The following is a 22,247-nucleotide window of genomic DNA, read 5'->3' on the forward strand; positions in this document are numbered from 1 at the left end:
AGATTACAAGCACATTTACTATAGGTAAGCTACTGTTCAAATGCTTAGACAAGTTGGTTGATATGAGAGAAGTTTTATAAAGTCTTAATGCTGTACAAATGTTAGTTATGTTTGCAATTAAAATTAGTTCCTAAAAATGTAGAAAATCTTAGAATAATTACTTACGACAAAAATATCTGGCCAAAACTGTCATTTACTATAAGCATTTGAAATCAAAACCACAATAAGATACTACCTCACACCTGCCAGAATAGCTATCTTCAAAAACAGAACAAATGACAAGTGTTGGTAAGGATGTGGAGAAAAGGAAATCCTAGCACACAATCAGTGACAATGTAAATTAGTACAGCCACCATGGAAAATAGTATGGAGGTTCCTCAAAAAAGTTAAACTAGAACTGCCATATGATCCCACAATTTCACTTCTGGGTATTTACTCAAAGAAAACAAAAACACTAGTTAAAAAAGATATATGTACCCAATGTTGACTGCAGAGTTATTTACAATTGCCAAGGTATGGAAACAACCTTAGTATCCATCAACAGATGACTGGATAAAGAAGATGTGATATATATACATACACACACACATATATACACAATGGACTATTACTCACCCTTTAAAAAAATGAAATCTTGCCACCTGTGACAACATGGAGGGATCTAAAGGGTATTATGCTAAGTGAAGAAACTCAGAGAAAGACAAATACTGTATGATCTCCCTTACATGTGGAATCAAAAAAACAAAACAACAAAATAAAAAGAGACTCATAGATACAAAGAAAAAATGGGCAGTTGCTTGCTGGGGTTTGGGGATGGATAAAATTGTGAAGGGGATTAAGAGGTACAAACCTCTGGTTATAAAATAAATAATCCACAAGTATGTAATATACAGCATAAGGAATATGGTCAATAATATTGCAAAAACTTTGTATGGATCACTAGACTTATTGTGATGATCACGTCATAATGTATGCAGATGTCCAATCATTATGTAGTACACCTGAAACTAACACAATGTTGTACATCAGCTTTATTTCAATAACTTAAAAAATTAGTAAGTAAAAGAGACACCATCCCTAACCTCAAGAATAACAACTTTTGTTGACTTGAAATATTTTTATGCCCATATTTTACACATATATAATATACATATCCATAATAGTATTTATGTGTGAATAAATGAAAATAGTTTTCTTACTTTTCTACTGCAGATCGTTTCTGTGACTTGCTCTTGTAATTTAATGCCATCTTAGTTTCCATTCCGGTATATACAGCAACACCTGTAAAATGAAACAAAACAGTCTTTTAAAATAATCCTCTACTATGTTCACAAAAGAAATGTACTCAGTAGCATGAAAACATCTAAGAAAATATATTGTCTGACAGCTGTCAGAATTTGGCTCTAAGTTTTTCTGGAGTTTAAAAAAGGCTTTCCAAGATCAATTTTGGGGACCTTCAGTCACTGAGTCTGCTGGACGAGAAAGGCATGTAGGTTCTGTTCCTGAGTTGTAACTGAGATATCTGAATGAAAGAGATATTATTTGAGTTGAAATTGATGGAGGAAAAGAATGTGAAAAGATAAAGATGGCAGGGAAGGCCATTATAGATAGTGCAAAGACCAAAATGGAAAAGAGTTTTCTGTTAGGTTCTAACAATGGATTGGGGTCAGAGCTTGAAAGGCATTGAATGCCGTATCTGGAATCTAGAAATAATTTTATAAGCACTGGAAAGATAATATGGAAATCGGTCAAAGTAAATGAAGTAAACACAAGAAAAGTGCTATTTAAAAAATTTGTCTATGTGAATGACTCTGAGATGAGAGAGAATGACAGTAATAATGGAACTAAAACTGGGCAGTGAATAAAATTAGGTAAGATCTGTCTTATCAAAAAAAACAAACAAACTTGGGTTTGAGTTAGAGCTTGGTTTGAATGCTAGCTCTGCCACTTACTAGTTCTGTGACCTTGAGCAAGTTATTTAATCTCTCTGAGTTTCAATTTCCCTATTTTTAAATGGGGAAAAAAAATACCTCATACAACTGTTGTTGAGAGTTATGTAACAAATTAGCAATACACCTAGAAACAGAAAGATGATCAATAAAAGTTAATGCCTACCCCTAAATACTAAAATTTGAGAAGCAATATAGGACTCATCATGCTCTCTTCCTTAAGATCTGTCCTGGAATTTTCACTATCAGAATTATTCTTTAAAGGCAGGGATTACAACTCAAATGACAAAGGACACCAAAATTATAGAAATGTGAGAAATCAGTCAGAATGATACAAGAGAAAAGTGGTGCTGAGGAAAACAACAAGGAACCCATCTAAAGGTATTCGAATACGTATGTTCTTTCAAGAGAATGAAAGGTGTTACTGCTAAAGAGATGTGTTAAAATACACAGCACTACATGAGAGGGTCTAAAAGCTATAGAGGCTTTCTCTGACTTCCGCCATCAAAAATTACAGTTTTCCTTTTTTAAATTGTGGTAAAATACACATAATATACAGCTTACCATTTTAATCATTTTAAAGTGTACAATTCGGTGGCACTTAGTACATTCACAGTGTTGTGCAATCATTCTCACTAACTTGAGAATATTTTCATTACCCTTAATGAAAAGTCTGTACCCATTAAGTAATTTTTCCCCCAATCCCCTCCACTCCCCAGCCCCTGGGGACCACTAAGCTACTTTATGTCTCAATGAGTTTGCCTATTTGGGATATTTCAAATAAGTGGAATCAAAAAATATGTGGTCCTTTTGTGTCTGATGTCTTTCGCTTAGTATGTTTTTCAAGTTTTACCCATGTTGCAGCATGCATTAGTACTTCATTTTCTATGGGTAAATAATATTCCATTATATGGATATCACATATGTTTATCCGTTCATTAGTTGATAGAACTTGAGCACTTTCTCTCCTTTGACTATTGTGAACAGTGCTGCTATGAACATTCTAATACAAGCCTTTGTTTGAACATATGTTTTCAATTCTTTAGGTTATATATCTAGAAGTAGAATTGCTGGGTGATATGATAATTCTATGTTTAACTTATTGAGGAACTGCCAGACTGTCTTCCATAGCAGCTGCATACTCCCACCAGCAATATATAAGGGTTCCAATTTCTTCACATTTTTGCTGTACTCCTTATTTCTGTTTTTAAAAGTATATGGATTTCTTTATCAGAGAGCCTAATACTGAGAGATAAGATACACTACAGTTAACAGGAAATAAGAGAATGAGAAAGAGGACCTCAAAAGCTATAACTGTTCAGTGAATAACATAAGCTGGGCAGTATATGAGGGGCCATTCCTGAAAGGGGAGTAGCTAGATGACAGCTAAAGATTATCACTGACTTTACAATTTGCCTTGAGTTGAGTCAGAGCCTAGTGAATTAATTTAGATCTCTAACGCAAGAGTACTATTGAGTATTCCAACAGTATATGGTATATAGCTACAGATCAGTAAGAATTTGTTGAATCAATAAATGGATGAAAAAATGAGTCAGCAGTTTCATTAATCAAATCTAAGAACAATCATGATAAAATTAGACGAGTAATTTACTGGATCATGGTGCCAGATTTTATAGTTCTCATCTACCATTAGTGGAAGTCCCAGAATTATCTTCCTAGCACTCAATTTCACCAGGTAGCCACAATGAAAATATAAGAGCGAGGTTCCAGTCTGTTACTTAAAAATAGGAATTAACAACAACAAAAAACCCCACAAAATTATATTAACCAACCTGTGAAAGAAAATGATCACAGAAACATTTGACTAATAATAACATTCCCTAACCAAAAGACCACAAATGCTGTGCCTGTAAAAATACTTCATATAAAGTATCAACATGAATCTATAATTAAAAATGTTTGATATATACCAACCAAAAATTTCTTTTGTGTTTTTTAATCTGGCTCCACGAAGCAAGAGACTCTCTGGCCCCAGAGGCCTAGGGGAAAAAAATAACCAAAAGCACTGAATATATTAAAAATTGAATTAAATTCTACAATGGCATCTTTAGCAGAAAGTACTTGAGCTATACTTACAACGATGCTTTTATATATAAAACCAAAATCTCAGCTGCTATAAAGCTGTCTAGGCCAATCATGATGTTAGTTACTGTAATAACAAATACCCGCTTTAGCATTTCAGTCATTTTAAGATCAATGGCTCAGAAATAAAATTACGCCTGTAAATAAACTCACAAAGCCATCTATTTCAGAAGTTTAAACATGGAACACAACAAAACCAAAAATAAAGCAATGATTTTAAAATGTTTTACAGAAGATGAAATTTTAAAATTCTGAGCAAAGTTAAGTTTTCAAAGGGAAAATACAAAATTAAAATGTAATGTAAACATAAATTGTAGTATGCTTTGTGTATAAATGCATAAGTTCTGCACAATTAAAATTACACTAGATATAAAACAGAAAAAATAGTAAGTGAGTTAGTAGTTTTTCCAGGCAAGATCAACACTACAACTTGACTACTTGCATACTTCTTGGAGCACGCGTCTTCTTGCTGTTTGAATTTCTCTCCATAAAGGAGATATAAAACGAGAAGGAATAACTAGAAAGGAAAATTGTATTTTCTTAGTGATAGCAAATGATAAGACTCTATTATGGACATGTAAAAAAAGCCTTAATTTTGTTGATATTCCTTATCATAAGGCTTTTCTGAATCATACATACAGTTATCCAAATCAAAAAGAATGTGAACCAATTCTGAAGATGTCTGCAAACCCAAACACTAAAAAATCCAATGAACTGAGCAGGGGCCAGGTGTTTGGGACATGGTAAACAAGTATGGTTTTATCAGATCGTCATATTTGGAGCACACTCAATGGATATTCCAAAATCAATTATCCAGGAGCCATATTAGAGCTTTTTTTTTCATTTGGTATTGGTTTCAACAATGAATAGAAAAACTCTGAGCTCACACTGGGATATGAAATTGGAATATAATGATAAAAAGCTTCAAATTTAAAAGATAATTCATCAGCTCAATCAGGTTGCTTCAATAAATAATATGGCTCTTTTTTTCCCCCTAAACCATTCTAGTGGCTAAGGTAACATAATTGATCTTCTCCTTTAAATTCAGACTACGTATCCACACATGCATCCCACTATGACACTACAGAAATCAAAATGTAAACCCATTGTTACTGTTTTTCAGTCATTGTTATTCAGCAGGGGCCCTACACTTAAAAGACTTTGTTACACAGAGTTTATTGAATGTGCTCCAGTGTTAATGTTTATTAAAAATGTGAATCTGTGCTGATGCATATTTTTGGTGGCTTGTTTTAAGGATTTCATTTAAAATGTTCTCAGTTCTCTATATTAGTGACTTATTTCATGCAGCCAGTATAAACTGAACATGTCTCCAGAAAAGAGGTGGAGTGCTAGTTTGATTAGAAGTTCAAGGGCTGATTCCTACGTAAGTTTATTCTAAATTCAGCTTCGTGGTCATGAGTAACAATGTAATCGCATCCTATCAGCAAGTGCTGAAATGAACCAAAGCTTTTCATACAGGTGCCAGAAATTAACCTCAATACTGAGGGAACACAAACCAAAACAACTAAACAAACAAATAACCAATCAGAAGAGTAAATAAGAAGTTCTGGATTGGCCGATAAATACCCTAGTTTGTGCTGAATGATTCTGACATGGAGACCATAACATTTTTACTTGTTAAATGTTACATAAAACATTTTTTGTACTCTAAGACTTTAAGTGGTGCTGGGTTTAAATGTGTAAGGATTTAAACAGGAACTGCTATGTTTCCTTTATGTTACTAAGTTATATTATTAGAAAACAAATATGTAAGAATACAAATAATCTTACTAAATTATTTTGGTATTATTTCATGGGATTTGTTTCATCCTCATCTCATTTGCTGCTGCAAGAATTTACTATAAGATGAAATGCTAAACGTTTTAAAATTAACCCTTTCTCATAATACACTGCTTACTTATCTAATCTCCCTTTAACTTGATTTTAGCCCTCCAGTAAACAATTCTCACTTAAAAGTAACTAGATAATGCAAATTTATTCTTACCTTACAATTTCTTCCATTTGTTGAGTTATTATCATTCGTCCCATGAATCTATCAAAGATGTCAACATGTCAAAAAAAAAAAAAAAAAGATACATTACTTATGATATCAATGGGTGGAAAATTTTAGATAGTTTTGGTACTATTCTTATACATGAAACAAATTCAGTCTTTTGCAGAGATAAGTGAGTGGTCCAATATTCATGTTAGAAATTATAAAAGTAAATACTTATCAGTCATTAAGCTTTAAAAAATGTAATATTCTTGCCTTCTCTACTCCAGCTATGAATAAGTTAATGAATGAAAAGAAAATGTTTTCAAGATAGCAATGCAAATGTTATACATTATGACATATATTATCAGCTTGGTCATGATGAGAATTTATACTTGCTACACAAAGATGCATATACATTATTTAGCCAAAAATGAATGCTCATACATTTCATCAGTTTACTAAACAAAGACTCCTGTAACCAGAATCACTGACTCATTCATTTACTTTTTTATGCACTCATTTATCCAATAAATATTCACTGAGCAACTACTATGTGTGAATTATGTGGTGAAGTTAGTGTAGTAAGCAAAAAACTATTAGTGACCGCCAGAGCTTTTTAAACTTTTGGTTTTCTGAAATTTAGAGTGAGTGGCCTGTTGTTACAATGAATCTTCATACCCTGACTTTTCAGTTCCAGCTTCCACTACCAAAACAGCTCTGTAGCAGAGAGTCAACTCAAGTGTAAAATTACTTTCTACTATAGTGAGAAGTAAATTCTAAGTTGAAGCAAATTCTAAGCAGAGCTTCATGTTAATCATTTAACATGGCAAAGAACTATTCAGCATTCCCTTCCAGATGTCCCCTATTATCCCTCCTGTTTCTAGGGCACCGATGCTTTACCCTTTGTGGACTCCAGCTTCATTGTTTCTTACTAATCTCTTACCTCTACTTCGTTCAGCTTCCTGTTTCAGGGAGCAGCACTTAAAAAGAAAAAAAATCATCTCCATTTAATGGAATTTTATGTAGCTCTGGTTTGAGCCTCAACTTTGGATTTAGATTCAAAGAATCAACTCAGCTGATGTCTCCTTGGCACTTTTCAGAGATGATGTGTGGTCAGTTTTTATTTTCCTAAGCTAAATTCCAAGAGACCTGTTTTCCTTTATTTCATCTATCCTATTATCCTTGATTTTAAGGCATTTCTTGTATCTGTTCATGCCAGTTCCGTGCTGGATTAACTCTTGTTGCACTTTCCTTAGTCCTTTCTCCAAACTCACACTTTGATTTGTTTCCAAATGGAAAGAACTGTATTCTCTTTTCTGATTTATAAAGACTAAATACACATTTTATAAATGATTCTGAAAATATGAAAAGACATCAAAGGGGGAAATAACAACCACCGGTAATTCCATTACTCAAATAAAACTGTTAACATTTTAAGGTATGTTTTCTAGGCTTTTTTTTCATATGCATATAGGTAAATATTTATATATCTCATGTATAAAAATGGAATCATACCATAAATACGGTTGGTAACACCCCCCCCAATGTGCTCTGTCAAAAACAACTACATCATTATTTTTAATGGCCACATATAGTATTGTATTTTGGAGTTATTACATGATGTATTTAAGTAATTCGCTACTGATGGAAGTTTAAGTTTTTTCCAATTTATGGATAGTCTAAACAATGCAGCCCTGAACAACCCTCTGTACATATGTTTTCACATTTTCATTAAGGTAAATTCCTAGAAGTAGAATTTCATTATTTCGTTAGGAAAACCTCCTAGAAGTGGAAGTGATGAGTCAGAGGCTTAAAAAAAAAAAAAAAAGTGGAAAGAATAAAAAGAAAGAACAAAAAGAGCAAAGGAGCATAAAAAAGAGAAAATGGAGAATACTGTGAAAAAGGCACCTGTAGAACCTGTTTTTATTTCATCTAATGGTTTGACAGAGATAATTTCTTACCATGCTCTAGCCTCTCCTCAAATAGGTATTTAAGTTCTTTAAAAAGATAATGTAACCCAAGTTAACAAACAGGTAATTGGGAAGGAACTGACAATGTTCAAGGGAGAAAAATTAATAAACACAGAAAAATGTTTAGCCTTTCTAATAAAAAAACAAATTAAAACTAGGTTTAAAACTATAAAACTATTATCTACAAAATTAGCAAAAATTTCAAAACTATAATACTTAATAGCAGTAAAATTCTGAAACAATACTTTGCTCATGGCAATAAAAAATAATTCAATGTTTCCATAAAGTAATGTGTCAGTATGTTTATCAAAGGCCAAACTCAATTAGGGTTTTAATCCACTAACTCCATTTTTGCAGCTGTTTGTTCTTAGGGAATAATCGAGTATTGGACTATAAACGCTGAGAGTCAGGAGCTATCGCTGCTTCTTTACTGTTGTATTCCCAGTGTCAAGCACTATGCCTCAGTTATTGGAGGCACTATCTGATGAATAAATGGGCAATAAAAACGTTCTCACATACTTTGATCAAGTAACACTTTGGAACTCTTTATCATTCATCCACTCAATCAACAGTTAATTACTGAGTGTCTGCTATGTGCCTGACACTGTTCTAGGTACTTCAATTCAATAGCTAAGTGAACTATATACACACAAATCTTGCTTGCACATATCACAGAGAAATTATTCAATAAAAGGGAAAATTTAAGTGTAAAAAATTAAGTACATAATATATTTATTCTTTTCTATTGTCAACAAACATGTAGTAGTGACTCCAATATGCCAGATCTGTTCAGGTGTTTGAGATACATCAGTGAACAGAACACACATACATCAGTGAACAGAACACACAAAGATGCCTGTCCTTGAGTTTACATTTTAGTTGGAGAGGGAAATAATAAGCAATAAATACAAGTAATTTACATAGTATACTAAAAGGTATTATGTGCTATAGAAAAAGAAAAGCAGAACAGAGTAAGAATTAGGTCCCAGTATTACACAGTCAAAGTAAGCCTCACTGAGGAGGTGATTTAAGCAAAGAGTAGAAGGTGGTAAAGAAGCTAGATAAGGAACAGTCAGTGAAAAGGTGGGAGTGGGTATGGCATATTCAAGGGAAAATAAGAAAGCCAATGTAGCTGGAGGGTGAGGCAAAAGGGAGAAGGGCCAAAAACTAGGTCAGAGAGGAAATACTGGAGATGGGGGAAATCAGAAAGGTCGTATAGATCATTATAAAGATAAGAGCTTTAACTTGGAGTGAGATAGAAAAGTCACTGCAGCGTTTGAGCAGAGAAATGACATAATCTGGCTTACATTTAAAAAGGATCACTCTGGCTACTTTTGTGAGAACAAACTGACTGCAGGGAAAAGAAGGGTAAAAACAGAAAAAACAGTAAGGATGCCTCTGACAGCAATAATCCAAGGAGGAGATGATGCTGGTTTGGACCAAGTCAGTAGCAGTGAAACTGGTGAAAGATGGTCAGATTTTGGATATATTAAAGAAGGTAAACCAGTAAGACATTCTGACAGATTGAAATGAGATGTGGGTGAGGAGGTGAGAAGAAGTGAGTAGTGAGGGTATGTGAAGAGTCATTGCTGACTCCAAGGTTTTGACCCTGAACAACTGAGAGGATGGACTGTCATCAACTGAGTTGGGAAAGGCTGTTAGCATAAAAAGTTCCAGAGAGAAGGTCAGGAGTTCAGCTTTCAATATGATTACGTTTGAGATTTCTACTAAATATCCAAGTGGAATTGTGGAACAGGAATTTGGATGTAAGAATTCGAAGCTTGGGAAAGAAGTCTGGGATGGAGATATAAATTTGAAATCAACAGCATGTAGATGGTCTTTAAAGTCAAGAGCTTGGATGAGATCACAAAGGAGTGACCATACATAGTATAGGTAGAGTATAGGTAGAGAAGGGAAGAGGACTGAGAATAGTCCTGGAGCACGCTAACATCAAGAAGTCAGAACTAGTGAAATTAGAGGAAAATCAAGAGGGGAGTGTCCCAGAAGGCAAGGGAACAAACTGTATCAAAGAGGAGGGAATAATGAACTATCCAACTACTGGATTTTGAATTGAAGAACTTAAGTGTAATAAGGTGCCATGCAGTATTTGTTAACAGCAAAATAATGGAAGAATCAGGTATTCAAAGACTGCAGAATGGTTAGATTCTAGTACCTTTACTAAGACTATTAGGCAGCCATTAAAAATGATCATGGGAGACGGAGAAGATGGCGGAGTAAAAGGACGCTCGCAGGTCACCCTCTCCCACAAATACACCAAGACCCACGTCTACAGACCCACTCAGCCAACCAGAGCACCTGCGGAACTCTGACAGAACATCGCCCTCTTCAAAAGATAAAGACACCAAAAATCTGGTAGGAGAAAAGGAAAAAAGAAAGAACAAAAGGCAAAGCAGCGCAAGACGGGTCCCGCGGGGGAGGGAGTGGCAAAGGAGGACTGGCACTCGCTCGCTGGGTCTCCCCTCTCCAACCGAGAGGCCAGCGGGACGGAGGGGGTGCCTCTGAGGCTCGGATCTGTACAGAGCAGCCCTTGATTAACAGAACTAAGTTAAAAGGGGCACAGAGCGTCCCCCCAACACCCAGCGTGAGAGCGGGCCGGCAGCGGCGGGCAGGGCCAGGCTGCACAAGCCGGGTGGAGGACGGGGGCGGCTGCACAGAGGCAGGCCCGGGGTACTGTAAGGGACTGCACGCTGTGACTGTGGGTGCACAGGGCAGAACAACCTGGGCCCTCCATAAAACAGCAAGGTTGATGTGCTCTCGGGGGAAGGGTGCACACCCCCATCTCTGAAAACCCGCGGAAAGTTTTCGGGGGAAGAGAGGCGGGGCTCAGGCACAGCCGCCATATCCTCTGCGCTGAGCACCCAGGCGGGGGTGGGGCGAAACATGCATCCATACGGAAGGGCTGGGCAGCCTCAAAGGCCAGACTGAGACTGGCCTGCAGCCCGGGGCAGATAGGATCCTTCCATTGGTCCCTCAGAGAACTTGTTCCACAAAGACAAACAAGGAGCTGGGTTTTCGCTGGGAGCAGGGACAGGGCTGTCCCTCAGTCTTCCCCGAGCCCACCTGCGGAGCGCCGACCAGGGCGGAGCGCCGACCAGGACAGAGCGCGCAGCCGCACAGAGAGCGGAGCTACCGGCGCAGGTAGAGGGAGAGCGGCCCCCCCGCCTTTCGGGCAAGAACACAGCCCCTGACCGAGGTGCTGGGAGGGGGCAAGACCCACCCTCCTACTCGGCCAGTCTGCAACATCTGACTGAGGCATCTGGAGGGGCAGCGACCCGCCCGCCCACAGCAGAGAGCTGCACCTGACCCAGTGTTAGGAGGAGGCGCGATCGGCTTGCCGACAGGTGCTGGGAGCAGCACAGAAGAGGGCGCCAACGGAGGGCCTCTGAAAACGGCAAGCTGAGCTTCCAAAACAGGACGAAGACAGAAAGACTTCACATTAAAAACACACAGACTCCAGGAGAACACCGACAACCCCCCCCCTTTTTTTAAATCTGTTTTTACCTGTTCTATTTTCTATTACTCTCTTAATTTTTACTTCTTCATTCATTTCTATTTCTCTTGGGTTTTGATGTCCTGCTATTGATTAGACACAGGTTTCAAATACATCTATTCATCTCCCCCCCCCTTTTTTGTAAAGGTTTTAAAAGGACGTCTCAACCCAATTAATACTCTGCTTCAACTCACTCTTCTATTATTCATTATACACTGTTTTCAAACCCTCTTTCTCCCTTCTTTTAAAATTCTTTCTCTCTCTCTATTTTTTTTTTCTTTTTTTCCTAAGTTCTATTCCTAAATAGGCATTAGATAGATAAAATCCTTAAGGACCAAAATAAACAACTGATACTCCATAAACCACAGTGCCAAAGAGGTATGAGCAAGATGAAGAAGCAGAAAAACCTTTCCCAATTAAAAGAACAAGAGAAATCCCCTGAAAGAAAGATCAACGAAATAGACATTGATAGCCTACTAGATCAAGATTTCAAAAAAGGAGTGATCAAATTGCTGAAGGAATTAAAAGAGATAGTGTTTATAGAGATATAAAATATGTCAAAATGAAATTGAAGCTATAAAGAAGAGCCAAGTAGAATAGGTAAACTCACTGACAGAGATGAGGAATGATCTAATAGCTGTGCAAAGCCGACTAGATAATGCAGAGGAACGAATTAGTGATCTAGAAGACAGGGCAATAGAAAGCACCCATTCAGAAGAACTACAAGATAAGCAAATAAAAAATAATGAAAATAGCATAAGGGACCTATGGGATAATATAAAGCGTCCCAATCTTCGCATAATAGGGGTCCCAGAAGGAGAAGAAAGATCAAAGGGGATTGAAAAGGTTTTTGAAGAAATCATGACTGAAAACTTCCCAAACTTAAAGAAGGAATCAGATATCCAAGTACAGGAAGCTCAGAGGGTCCCAAACAGGAAGAATCCAAATAGACCCACACCAAGACATATCATAATCAAGATGGCCAGAGTCAAGGATAAAGAAATGATTCTAAAGGCAGCAAGAGAAAAGCAAAGAGTAAGTTACAAGGGAACCCCCATAAGGCTCTCAGCTGATTTCTCCACACAAACACTACAGGCCAGAAGGGAGTGGCAAGATATATTCAAAGCCCTGAATGAAAAAAAGATGCAGCCTAGGATCCTTTATCCAACAAGGCTATCCTTGAGGATAGAAGGAGAAATAAAGAGTTTCACAGACAAAAAAAAAGCTGCAGGAGTTTAGCAACACTAAACCCATGCTAAAAGAAATATTGAAAGGGCTATTCTAAATAGAAAAGCAGCAGGATGCTACAGAAATGAGAAACACACAACTGGAAAGGTGATAACACATGAATTACAAATAAAGTAAACATGAAATTATAAAAGAAGACATACAAATTACTGAGAGTGGGAGAGGGAGGCAGGGAAATATAGAATATTTTTTTTCTTTCTTTTTTAAATTTTTTTAACAGTAGGATGGGTTTGAGATCTTGTTACTATCAGTTTAATAAAAACAGTTATAGTAATGGGTTGATAGATTTACAAAAAAGGGTAACCACAAGCCAAAAATTTACAAAGGAGTCACAAAAATTAAATAAAATCCATGATAATACAAAGGAAAATTACCAAACCACAAAAGGAAGAAGAAAGGAACAAAGAGGATATACCAATTCAACTGCAAAGATAAGTTCAAAATGGCAATAAACACACATTTATCATTAATTACTGTAAATGTTAATGGACTAAATGCTCCAGTCAAAAGACACACGTGGCAGACTGGATAATAAAGCAAGAACCTTCAATATGCTGCATACAAGAGACCCACTTCAGGGAGAAGGACACATATAGATTGAGAGTGAAAGGATGGAAAAGGATATTCCATGCAAATGGAAAAGCCAAAAAAGCAGGTGTTGCAGTACTGATTTCAGACAAAATAGACTTTAAAACAAAGGCCATAAAGAAAGATAAAGAAGGACATTTTATAATGATTAAAGGAGTGATACAAGATGAGGATATTACACTCGTTAATATATATGCACCCAATATAGGAGCACCTAAGTACATACAAGAATTACTAACAGAGATAAAGGGGGATATTGATGGGAATACAATCATAGTTGGAGATTTTAACACTGCATTAACATCATTAGACAGATCTTCCAGACAGAAAATAAACAAGGCAACAGAGAAATTAAATACTACAATAGAAAAACTAGATTTGGTGGATATTTTCAGAACATTACACCCCCCAAAAATAGGATACACATTCTTTTCAAGTGCACATGGAACATTTTCCAGGATCGATCATGTACTTGGGCACAAAAGAAACCTCAACAATTTTAAGAAGATAGAAATTATCTCAAGCATCTTTACTGACCACAATGCCATGAAACTGGAAATCAACAACAGAGAAACAAAGGAGAAAAAAAGGAAAGCATGGAGATTAAACAATATGTTATTGAAAAAACAATGGATCAATGAGGAAATCAAAGCTGAAATTAAAAAATACCTTGAGACAAATGATAATGAAAGCACAACCACTCAAAACCTATGGGACACAGCAAAAGCAGTGCTAAGAGGGAAGTTTATAGCGATACAGGCCTTCCTCAAAAAAGAAGAACAATCTCAAGTAAACAATTTAACCCACCACCTGAATGAATTAGAAAAAGAAGAACAAAAAGCCCCAAAAAGCAGCAGAAGGAAGGAAATAATAAAGATCAGAGAGGAATTAAATACAATAGAGATTAACAAGACCATAGAAAAAAATCAACCAAACCAAAAGCTGGTTTTTTGAAAAAGTAAATAAAATCGACAAACCTCTGGCCAAACTCACAAAGAAGAAAAGAGAGCACAAATTAGCAAAATAAGAAAGGAAAATGGAGAAATTACAACAAACAAAATAGAAATACAGAATATCATACGAGAATATTATGAAAAACTGTATGGAACCAAACTGGATAACCTAGAGGAGATGGACAAGTTTCTGGAAACATACTGTCCACCAAAACTGAAGCAAGAAGAATCTGAACAGTTGAATAATCCGATCACTAGAAAGGAAATAGAAATAGCAATTAAAAACCTCCCTACAAATAAAAGTCCAGGACCGGACGGCTTCACCAGGGAATTCTACCAAACATACAAAGAAGAACTCATACCAGTCCTTCTCAAACTCTTCCAGACGATTGAAAAGGAAGGAATACTCCCAAACTCATTCTATGAAGCCACCATCACCCTGATACCAAAACGAGGCAAAGACACTACAAAAAAAGAGAATTATAGGCCAATATCACTGATGAACATAGACGCCAAAATCCTCACCAAAATTTTAGCAAATAGAATCCAACAACACATAAAAAAGATTATACATCATGACCAAGTGGGGTTCATCCCAGGGACACAAGGCTGGTTCAACATACGCAAATCAATCAGTGTAATACATCACATCAACAAGAGAAAGGACAAAAACCACATGATCATCTCCATCGATGCAGAAAAAGCATTTGATAAAATTCAACACCCATTTATGATAAAAACTCTCGCCAAAGTGGGTATAGAGGGAACATATCTCAACATAATAAAAGCTATATATGACAAACCTACAGCCAGCATAGTACTCAACGGTGAAAAACTCAAAAGCTTCCCACTAAAATCTGGGGCAAGACAAGGATGCCCACTATCACCACTCCTATTCAACATAGTCCTGGAAGTCCTAGCCACAGCAGTCAGGCAAGAGAAAGAAATAAAAGGGATCCAAATTGGAAAAGAAGAGGTAAAAGTGTCATTATATGCTGATGACATGCTACTATATATAGAAAACCCTAAAAGGTCCACACAAAAGCTACTAGAGCTGATTGAAGAATTCAGCAAGGTAGCAGGTTACAAAATTAACGTTCAAAAATCAGTTGCATTTCTTTACACTAACGATAAATCAACAGAAGAAGAAAGTAAAGAAACAATCCCCTTTAAAACAGCACCCAAAGTAATAAAATATCTGGGAATAAATCTAACCAAGGAGGTGAAAGAATTATACACAGAAAACTATAAACCGTTGATGAAGGAAATTAAAGAAGACTTTAAAAAATGGAAAGATATTCCATGCTCTTGGATTGGAAGAATCAATATTGTTAAAATGGTCACACTGCCCAAGGCAATCTACAGATTTAATGCAATCCCTATCCAATTACCCAGGACATATTTCACAGAACTAGAAAAAATCATAATAAAATTCATATGGAACCATCAAAGACCTAGAATTGCCAAAGCATTACTGAAGAGAAAGAAAGAGGCTGGAGGAATAACTCTCCCAGACTTCAGACAATACTATAGAGCTACAATCATCAAGACAGCATGGTATTGGTACCAAAACAGACATATAGACCAATGGAACAGAATAGAGAGCCCAGAAACGAACCCACAAACTTTTGGTCAACTCATCTTCGACAAAGGAGGCAAGAATATACGTTGGAATAAAGACAGTCTCTTCAGCAAATGGTGTTGGGGAAACTGGACAGCAGCATGTAAAACAATGAAGCTAGAACACTCCCTTACACCATATACAAAAATCAACTCAAAATGGATTAAAGACTTAAACATAAGACAAGATACAATAAACCTCCTAGAGGAAAACATAGGCAAAACACTATCTGACATACATTTCAAAAATTTTCTCCTAGAAGAAATAAAAGCAAGAATAAACAAATGGGACCTAATGAAACTTACAAGCTTCTGCACAGCAAAGGAAACCAGAAATAATACAAGAAGAAAACCTACGGAATGGGAGAAAATTTTTGCAAGTGAAACCGACAAAGGCTTGATCTCCAGAATATATAAGCAGCTCATACGACTCAATAAGAAAAAAAGAAACAACCCAATCCAAAAATGGGCAGAAGACCTAAACAAGCAATTCTCCAAGGAAGACATACAAATGATCAAAAAGCACATGAAAAAATGCTCAATATCACTAATTATCAGAGAAATGCAAATCAAAACTACAATGAGGTATCACCTCACACCAGTCAGAATGGTCGTCACTCAAAAATCCACAAATGACAAATGCTGGAGAGGCTGTGGAGAAAGGGGAACCCTCCTACACTGCTGGTGGGAATGCAGTTTGGTGCAGCCACTATGGAAAACAGTGTGGAGATTCCTCAAAAGACTAGGAATAGACTCACCATATGACCCAGGAATCCCACTCCTGGGCTTGTATCCAGAAGGAAATCTACTTCAGGATGACACCTGCACCCCAATGTTCATAGCAGCACTATTTACAATAGCCAAAACATGGAAACAGCCTAAATGTCCAACAGGTGACTGGATAAAGAAGATGTGGTATATTTATACAATGGAATACTACTCAGCCATAAAAACCGACAACATAATGCCATTTGCAGCAACATGGATGCTCCTGGAGAATGTCATTCTAAGTGAAGTAAGCCAGAAAGAGAAAGAAAAATACCATATGAGATCGCTCATATGTGGAATCTAAAAAACAAAAACAAAAACAAACAAACAAACAAAAACAAAGCGTAAATACAGGACAGAAATAGACTCACAGACAGAGAATACAGACTTGTGGTTACCAGGGGGGTGGAGGGTGGGAAGGGATAGACTGGGATTTCAAAATTGTAGAATAGACTACACTGTATAGCACAGGGAAATATACACAAAATGTTATGATAACTCACAGAGAAAAAAATGTGACAATGAGTGTGTATATGTCCATGAATAACTGAAAAATTGTGCTGAACGCTGGAATTTGACACAACATTGTAAAATGATTATAAATCAATAAAAAATGTTAAAAAATGATCATGAAGAATACTGTGCAGTAAGATGGAAAATATTTCAATGATAAAAACAACCCATATTCTTTCAAGAAATATTAAAAAAATTAGGAGAATAAAAAAGGTAATTAAAAGGCAGCTGAAATCCTAACACCAAGAAACAACTAGTAACATTCTGACAAGTAATTCTTCCAAGTTTCTCTCTATACCTATATATTTTTTCTATCTTCCTAACTACCTACCCATCAAATACATACACATTTCTTTTCATATAATTGGGATCATATGAAACCACAACTCTTATTTTATTTAATATTATATTTTAGTATGTACCTTTGTTATTAAATTCTCTGAAAGCATCATTTTTATTATCTGCATATTTCATCTTCTATCTGTACCATATACCCATTTAAGCATTCTCCTCCTTGGACACTGAAAATGCTTTCAATGCTTCCCTCATATATAACATATAATAAAGTGAAAAAATATAATTTAATATATTATATATAATATCTTTGAGTATATTTATTATATATAAAATACCTTGAGTTCCTCAAGGACAGAAACTATGCTTACTCATCTTATTTATCACCTATCATAATGAGCACATAGGTGCTCAACAATAATTTGTTAAATAAATGAATAAAAATAGCTGTAAAATTTTTGAAATAATGGCATAATTACGAATTATCTTTCTATTCTAACAGTCTTCCGTAATAGTTATGTTACGTTAATATTTAAAAGAAAATACACACTTTTATTAAGGAAGAGGAAAAGAAAAAATAATAAGGAAGACCTTATATTTAACAGTAATTAAAAAGTTTTAAAAAATTTTCTCCCCATTTTCCAAATAATGTAAAAACCACCCACCAAAGCGTTAGTCATATTTGATCTCATATTAATCTTATGCTTGCTTAATGCTGCATCATTTTCTAGTTTTTAATAATCTTATAATTTACCCTTGCCTGGGACTTGGAAATAACAGCAATATAGAACTCATAAAGTACTAAATTTTTCCATTAACTCTATTTTATAGTTACAATGCTCTTAAAGCACAAGACTCCAAACTTTTACAGTTAACTGGAAAACTCTATACTGCATTTGACTTTGATGAAAATGCAAGACTTAGAACATCACATAGAGAAAACTCCATTATAAATATATGGTTCCAGAACAAAGATGAGATTTGAAAAAGCCAATGACTAATGATAAGATTTTGAAACACTTCAACCAACAGAGGGAGATACGTGACAAAAAACTGAGGGTAATTTTAACAATATGGCTGTAATTTATATTCTATCACCAATTATTGAGTAAAAATAAGTTTAGTTTGTAAGTCTTTAATAATAAAAAGTTGTTTCTATTCCATAGTCCACAATAAGCAGCGTATCGATGAAAGATGACTTACATTTTATTTAATGAATTGTAATATTAAAAGGGAATTAGTTCCTAGTGAACAAAAAGACATGCCTTCATGAAGTACACACACAGACACACACCCTCATTAGATTATTTTCTTCTAAGGAAATAATCTTATTTCTGTTATAATTACTATTATAAAGTTTAAAAAAATTTTTTTTATTGAGTTATAGTCAGTTTACAAAAATAGTTATAGTTATCTTTTTCTTTCTTTTTTTTTTTTGTGTGTGTGTAGGGGGGGAAGATAACTAGGTTTATTTATTTTTAGGGGAGGCCCTGGGGATTGAACCCAGGTCCTTGTGCATGCTAAGCATGCACTCTATCACTTGAGCTATACATTCCCCGTATTATAAAGTTTACTGTTATTGTTATAAAGCCAGTTCATGCCAAAAAAGAAGGTAAATGGAATAAAAGTAGTACTTTTGAATCAACTTTAACTTAGAATTCTGGTAAATTCTGCCTTTACCATTTTCCCCCATTAATTGATCTCCTGCCTTGCTCACTCCAATAATGTCTTCAATAAGCTAAAGATTTCATCACTCATTTATGATCGTAAAAACAAGATCTGTAAATAGGACTTAAAATGAGTATGGTAATCACACCATACCTGTACAAGTCCGCTTCTGGTTGCTGACATTCTATCACAGCTACAAGAGTGTCCAAATTAGCAACTGTCTGTAATATTGCTGTTTCTGGAACTGCCACATGTGTCTGAAAAAAATTAAATTGTAGTTTCAAGATCCAAATGGGACCTTAAATATCATCTAATTTAAATAACATCTCTTTTACAGATGAATTCATAGCATTCTCTACTTGAGACTACTTAGACAGCAGAGGAGAGAAGAATGTAAAATAACAAGTAACAAAAGAAGCTACTGTGATTACCTGTCCACAGAGGCAATTTGCATATAAGGAAATTAAGTCTGTGTTAATAGTCACTACTGTTCAAAATTTATTGTAAACAACTTAATAGTAAAAAAAAAAAAAAGTGAATCAAGTACAACCCTTGATTGTACTCTGAAAATTGAGAAAAATTTAAATGTGTCTCCCATCTGAATAAGTACCAAAATATTGAAAGATCATATTTTCCCTAAAAATAGTTCTCATTTTAAACTTTAAACCACATGGGGCTATCCTTGAAATAAATACCTAATAATATTATTTAAGAAAAAAAAATTTTTTTCAGTAATTTAAAACATCTTTTATGAAGTCAAACTTTATCACCTTAAGCAAAAGAAAGTATCACTATAATCCAAAGGCATTTTGTTTACCAAAAGCAACACACATATACATATACAAACCTTCAGGTTAGTTTCTCCATCCAAACTAGCAGTTGTAACGTGACAAGAACCATCAAGTCGATCTGAGGACAGAAGCACCAAATCTGCAGGGAAAATTTCATCTTTGGCTATTCGAACAATATCACCCACCTATAAAGAATTTTGGGGAAAAGGGAATATACAGATTTTAAAAGGCCAGATCTTATTTTCATTCAGTGCTAAACAAGTGGGCTACCCTAATATTTTAATGTAGGAAAGAAGGCTTCTAATTAAAATATAATTTACATTAGAATTTGTGATACCAAGATAAAACTGATCTTTTTTTTTTTAATGAAATGCATACCCGGATGTTTTTTGATCTAGTTTTTACAAGGCCTCCACTTCGAACAACATAAACAGGAGCTCCATTTACTTCATTATCTGAGTTATGTCGTAACCAATCTTCATATCCCTGTAAACATCAAAAAAATAACAAGTGCCCCTTTTAGTATAATTAGAAGATACTTTTATCAAATGAAAAAAAGAAACATAAAAACTTCTCCCAAAGCATTTCATTCATTAGCATTACGTTAAGCTATTTTGATGCATATATCATAGGTATTTGACATTCATTACTACTAGAAACACTTCTCTTGGTTTTCATTACACACGTTTCTGGTTTTCACAGTACCTCTCTAGTTACTCCTCAGTTTCCTCATGGGAGGTTCCTTCTATGTCATCTTAATGGGCCTTTTTTCATCCTTCACTTCTTACAAGATTTTCCTATCCCTGTATGTTCTAAAACTTTAAAAATTATATCTTTAGCCCATGTCTCTCTTCTTGAGTCTAAGTTGAACATCCAACTGCATTCTTAATATCTCCATTTTAATGTTTCACAAATACATTAAACATTTCAAAAGTAAATTGATGATGTTATCCCCCAAGTTTGCTGCATTTCCAATGTTTCCCATCTTGACAAATGATCTCACCATCTACTGAGTTGCTCCTACCAGAATCTGGGGAGTCACTCTTGATTTCTACCTTTTCTAACATCTATTCATTTAATAAGTTCTATTGCTTCTATGTACAAATGATACTTTAATCATAGAACATAAATTCACAGGGCATTATTACAGACAATAAATAGGAAAAAATAAACAGATTTTGAAACCGAGGTTGAGTTTTCACTCTCTTAAACAACAGACCAACAAAATTATAATTTGTACTTCAAAATAAATATGGTAGGCTATACAGATCACCATCAAAAAGGGAAACAAGCATTTCACAAAGAATCCTTTGATTAAATGTTAAAGAGTGGCATTTTTTTTTTAAGTAGAAAAAAACTTGTGCTATTTTAGGGAAAATTCAAGAATTCAGAGGTAAAGGATAAGTATAGATAACGGAATGATATCTAGGAGATAGCATTAAGTGATAAAAGTAAGGTACAGAACATGTTATATTCTATGCTATCATTTGTGAAAAATATATGCTTGCTGTAAATGACATCTGCAAAACCAAATAAATATGTAATTGCATGAAGTAATCTGGGTGCTTACTAACTTACACAAATTCTAGTCTGCAACAGAATAGTGAAGAAAGGGAAATCAAACTTAGTGAGGACAGTAGCATTGATACTGACACATCAGAAAAAGAATGTACTGTTAAATCTATAGATTCCCCTTATCTCATGTAAGTAACAAAGAATATACTACATTCCAGAATTATAAAATGTTTGTCAATTTGTTTCTAAGTCAATTTAAATCTTATCTTGAAATCTTATAAAATGAAAATTTATCACACTTACACAATAAAATTCAAATTAACTCTTTCTCAGGTGCAAAGGATCAACTCTGTATAACTGAGCCTCTGACAAGACTTTCTGAGAAGTGGTAGCTATACAAACATGACATTTCTAGGAATTTTTAAATTTCTTACTTGCCATGTTTACCCAAGAATCCTATTTTTCTATACCTAGATTTTAATATCAATTCAAAAGTCGGTTAGAGCTATTTCCCCTAGGACACTACTTTACATAAAAATCAACATCACCAGAGAAGGTGTAAAAAGTAGGAAAGCACTACACAATTTTTCTTCAGAAATGTTCACACCAGAAGCACAAGCTTCACTTCCTATAAATATATCCCCTTTGAATTATATTTCCTTGAAATACTGCCAAATTCTACAAAGATCATTATTATAATTAACCTGTTTCATATATGAATTGGTTTGTACCTATGAAATGTTTGCTTTTGGATGCTTCC

The 22,247-nt window shown here is 35.1% G+C and overlaps 1 protein-coding gene across 11 annotated transcripts in view; it reads right to left on the reverse strand.

Annotated features, from left to right (window-relative positions):
* ATP11B (ATPase phospholipid transporting 11B (putative)) overlaps positions 1-22,247 on the reverse strand; it is a 103,395-nt gene that overhangs the window by 55,765 nt on the left and 25,383 nt on the right. For 7 of the 11 annotated variants that reach the window (XR_012508131.1, XM_074367231.1, XM_074367227.1 and 4 more), the window contains exons 5-11: positions 20,351-20,458; positions 20,029-20,157; positions 19,335-19,438; positions 6,058-6,105; positions 4,495-4,569; positions 3,885-3,949; positions 1,200-1,281 (exon numbers count right to left, since the gene is read on the reverse strand). Coding sequence is in view for 10 of the 11 variants with exons in the window: in XM_074367231.1 (XP_074223332.1) it covers positions 1,200-1,281; positions 3,885-3,949; positions 4,495-4,569; positions 6,058-6,105; positions 19,335-19,438; positions 20,029-20,157; positions 20,351-20,458 (611 nt within the window). In the remaining variant the exon portion in view is untranslated. Of the gene's footprint in view, positions 1-1,199; positions 1,282-3,884; positions 3,950-4,046; positions 4,467-4,494; positions 4,570-6,057; positions 6,106-6,991; positions 7,014-19,334; positions 19,439-20,028; positions 20,158-20,350; positions 20,459-22,247 lie in introns of those variants that run through there. The other 4 variants (XM_074367236.1, XM_074367263.1, XM_074367267.1 and 1 more) reach the window with 4 other exon arrangements.

Source organism: Camelus bactrianus, chromosome 1, assembly GCF_048773025.1.
Source record: "Camelus bactrianus isolate YW-2024 breed Bactrian camel chromosome 1, ASM4877302v1, whole genome shotgun sequence".
Lineage (NCBI taxonomy): Eukaryota > Metazoa > Chordata > Mammalia > Artiodactyla > Camelidae > Camelus > Camelus bactrianus.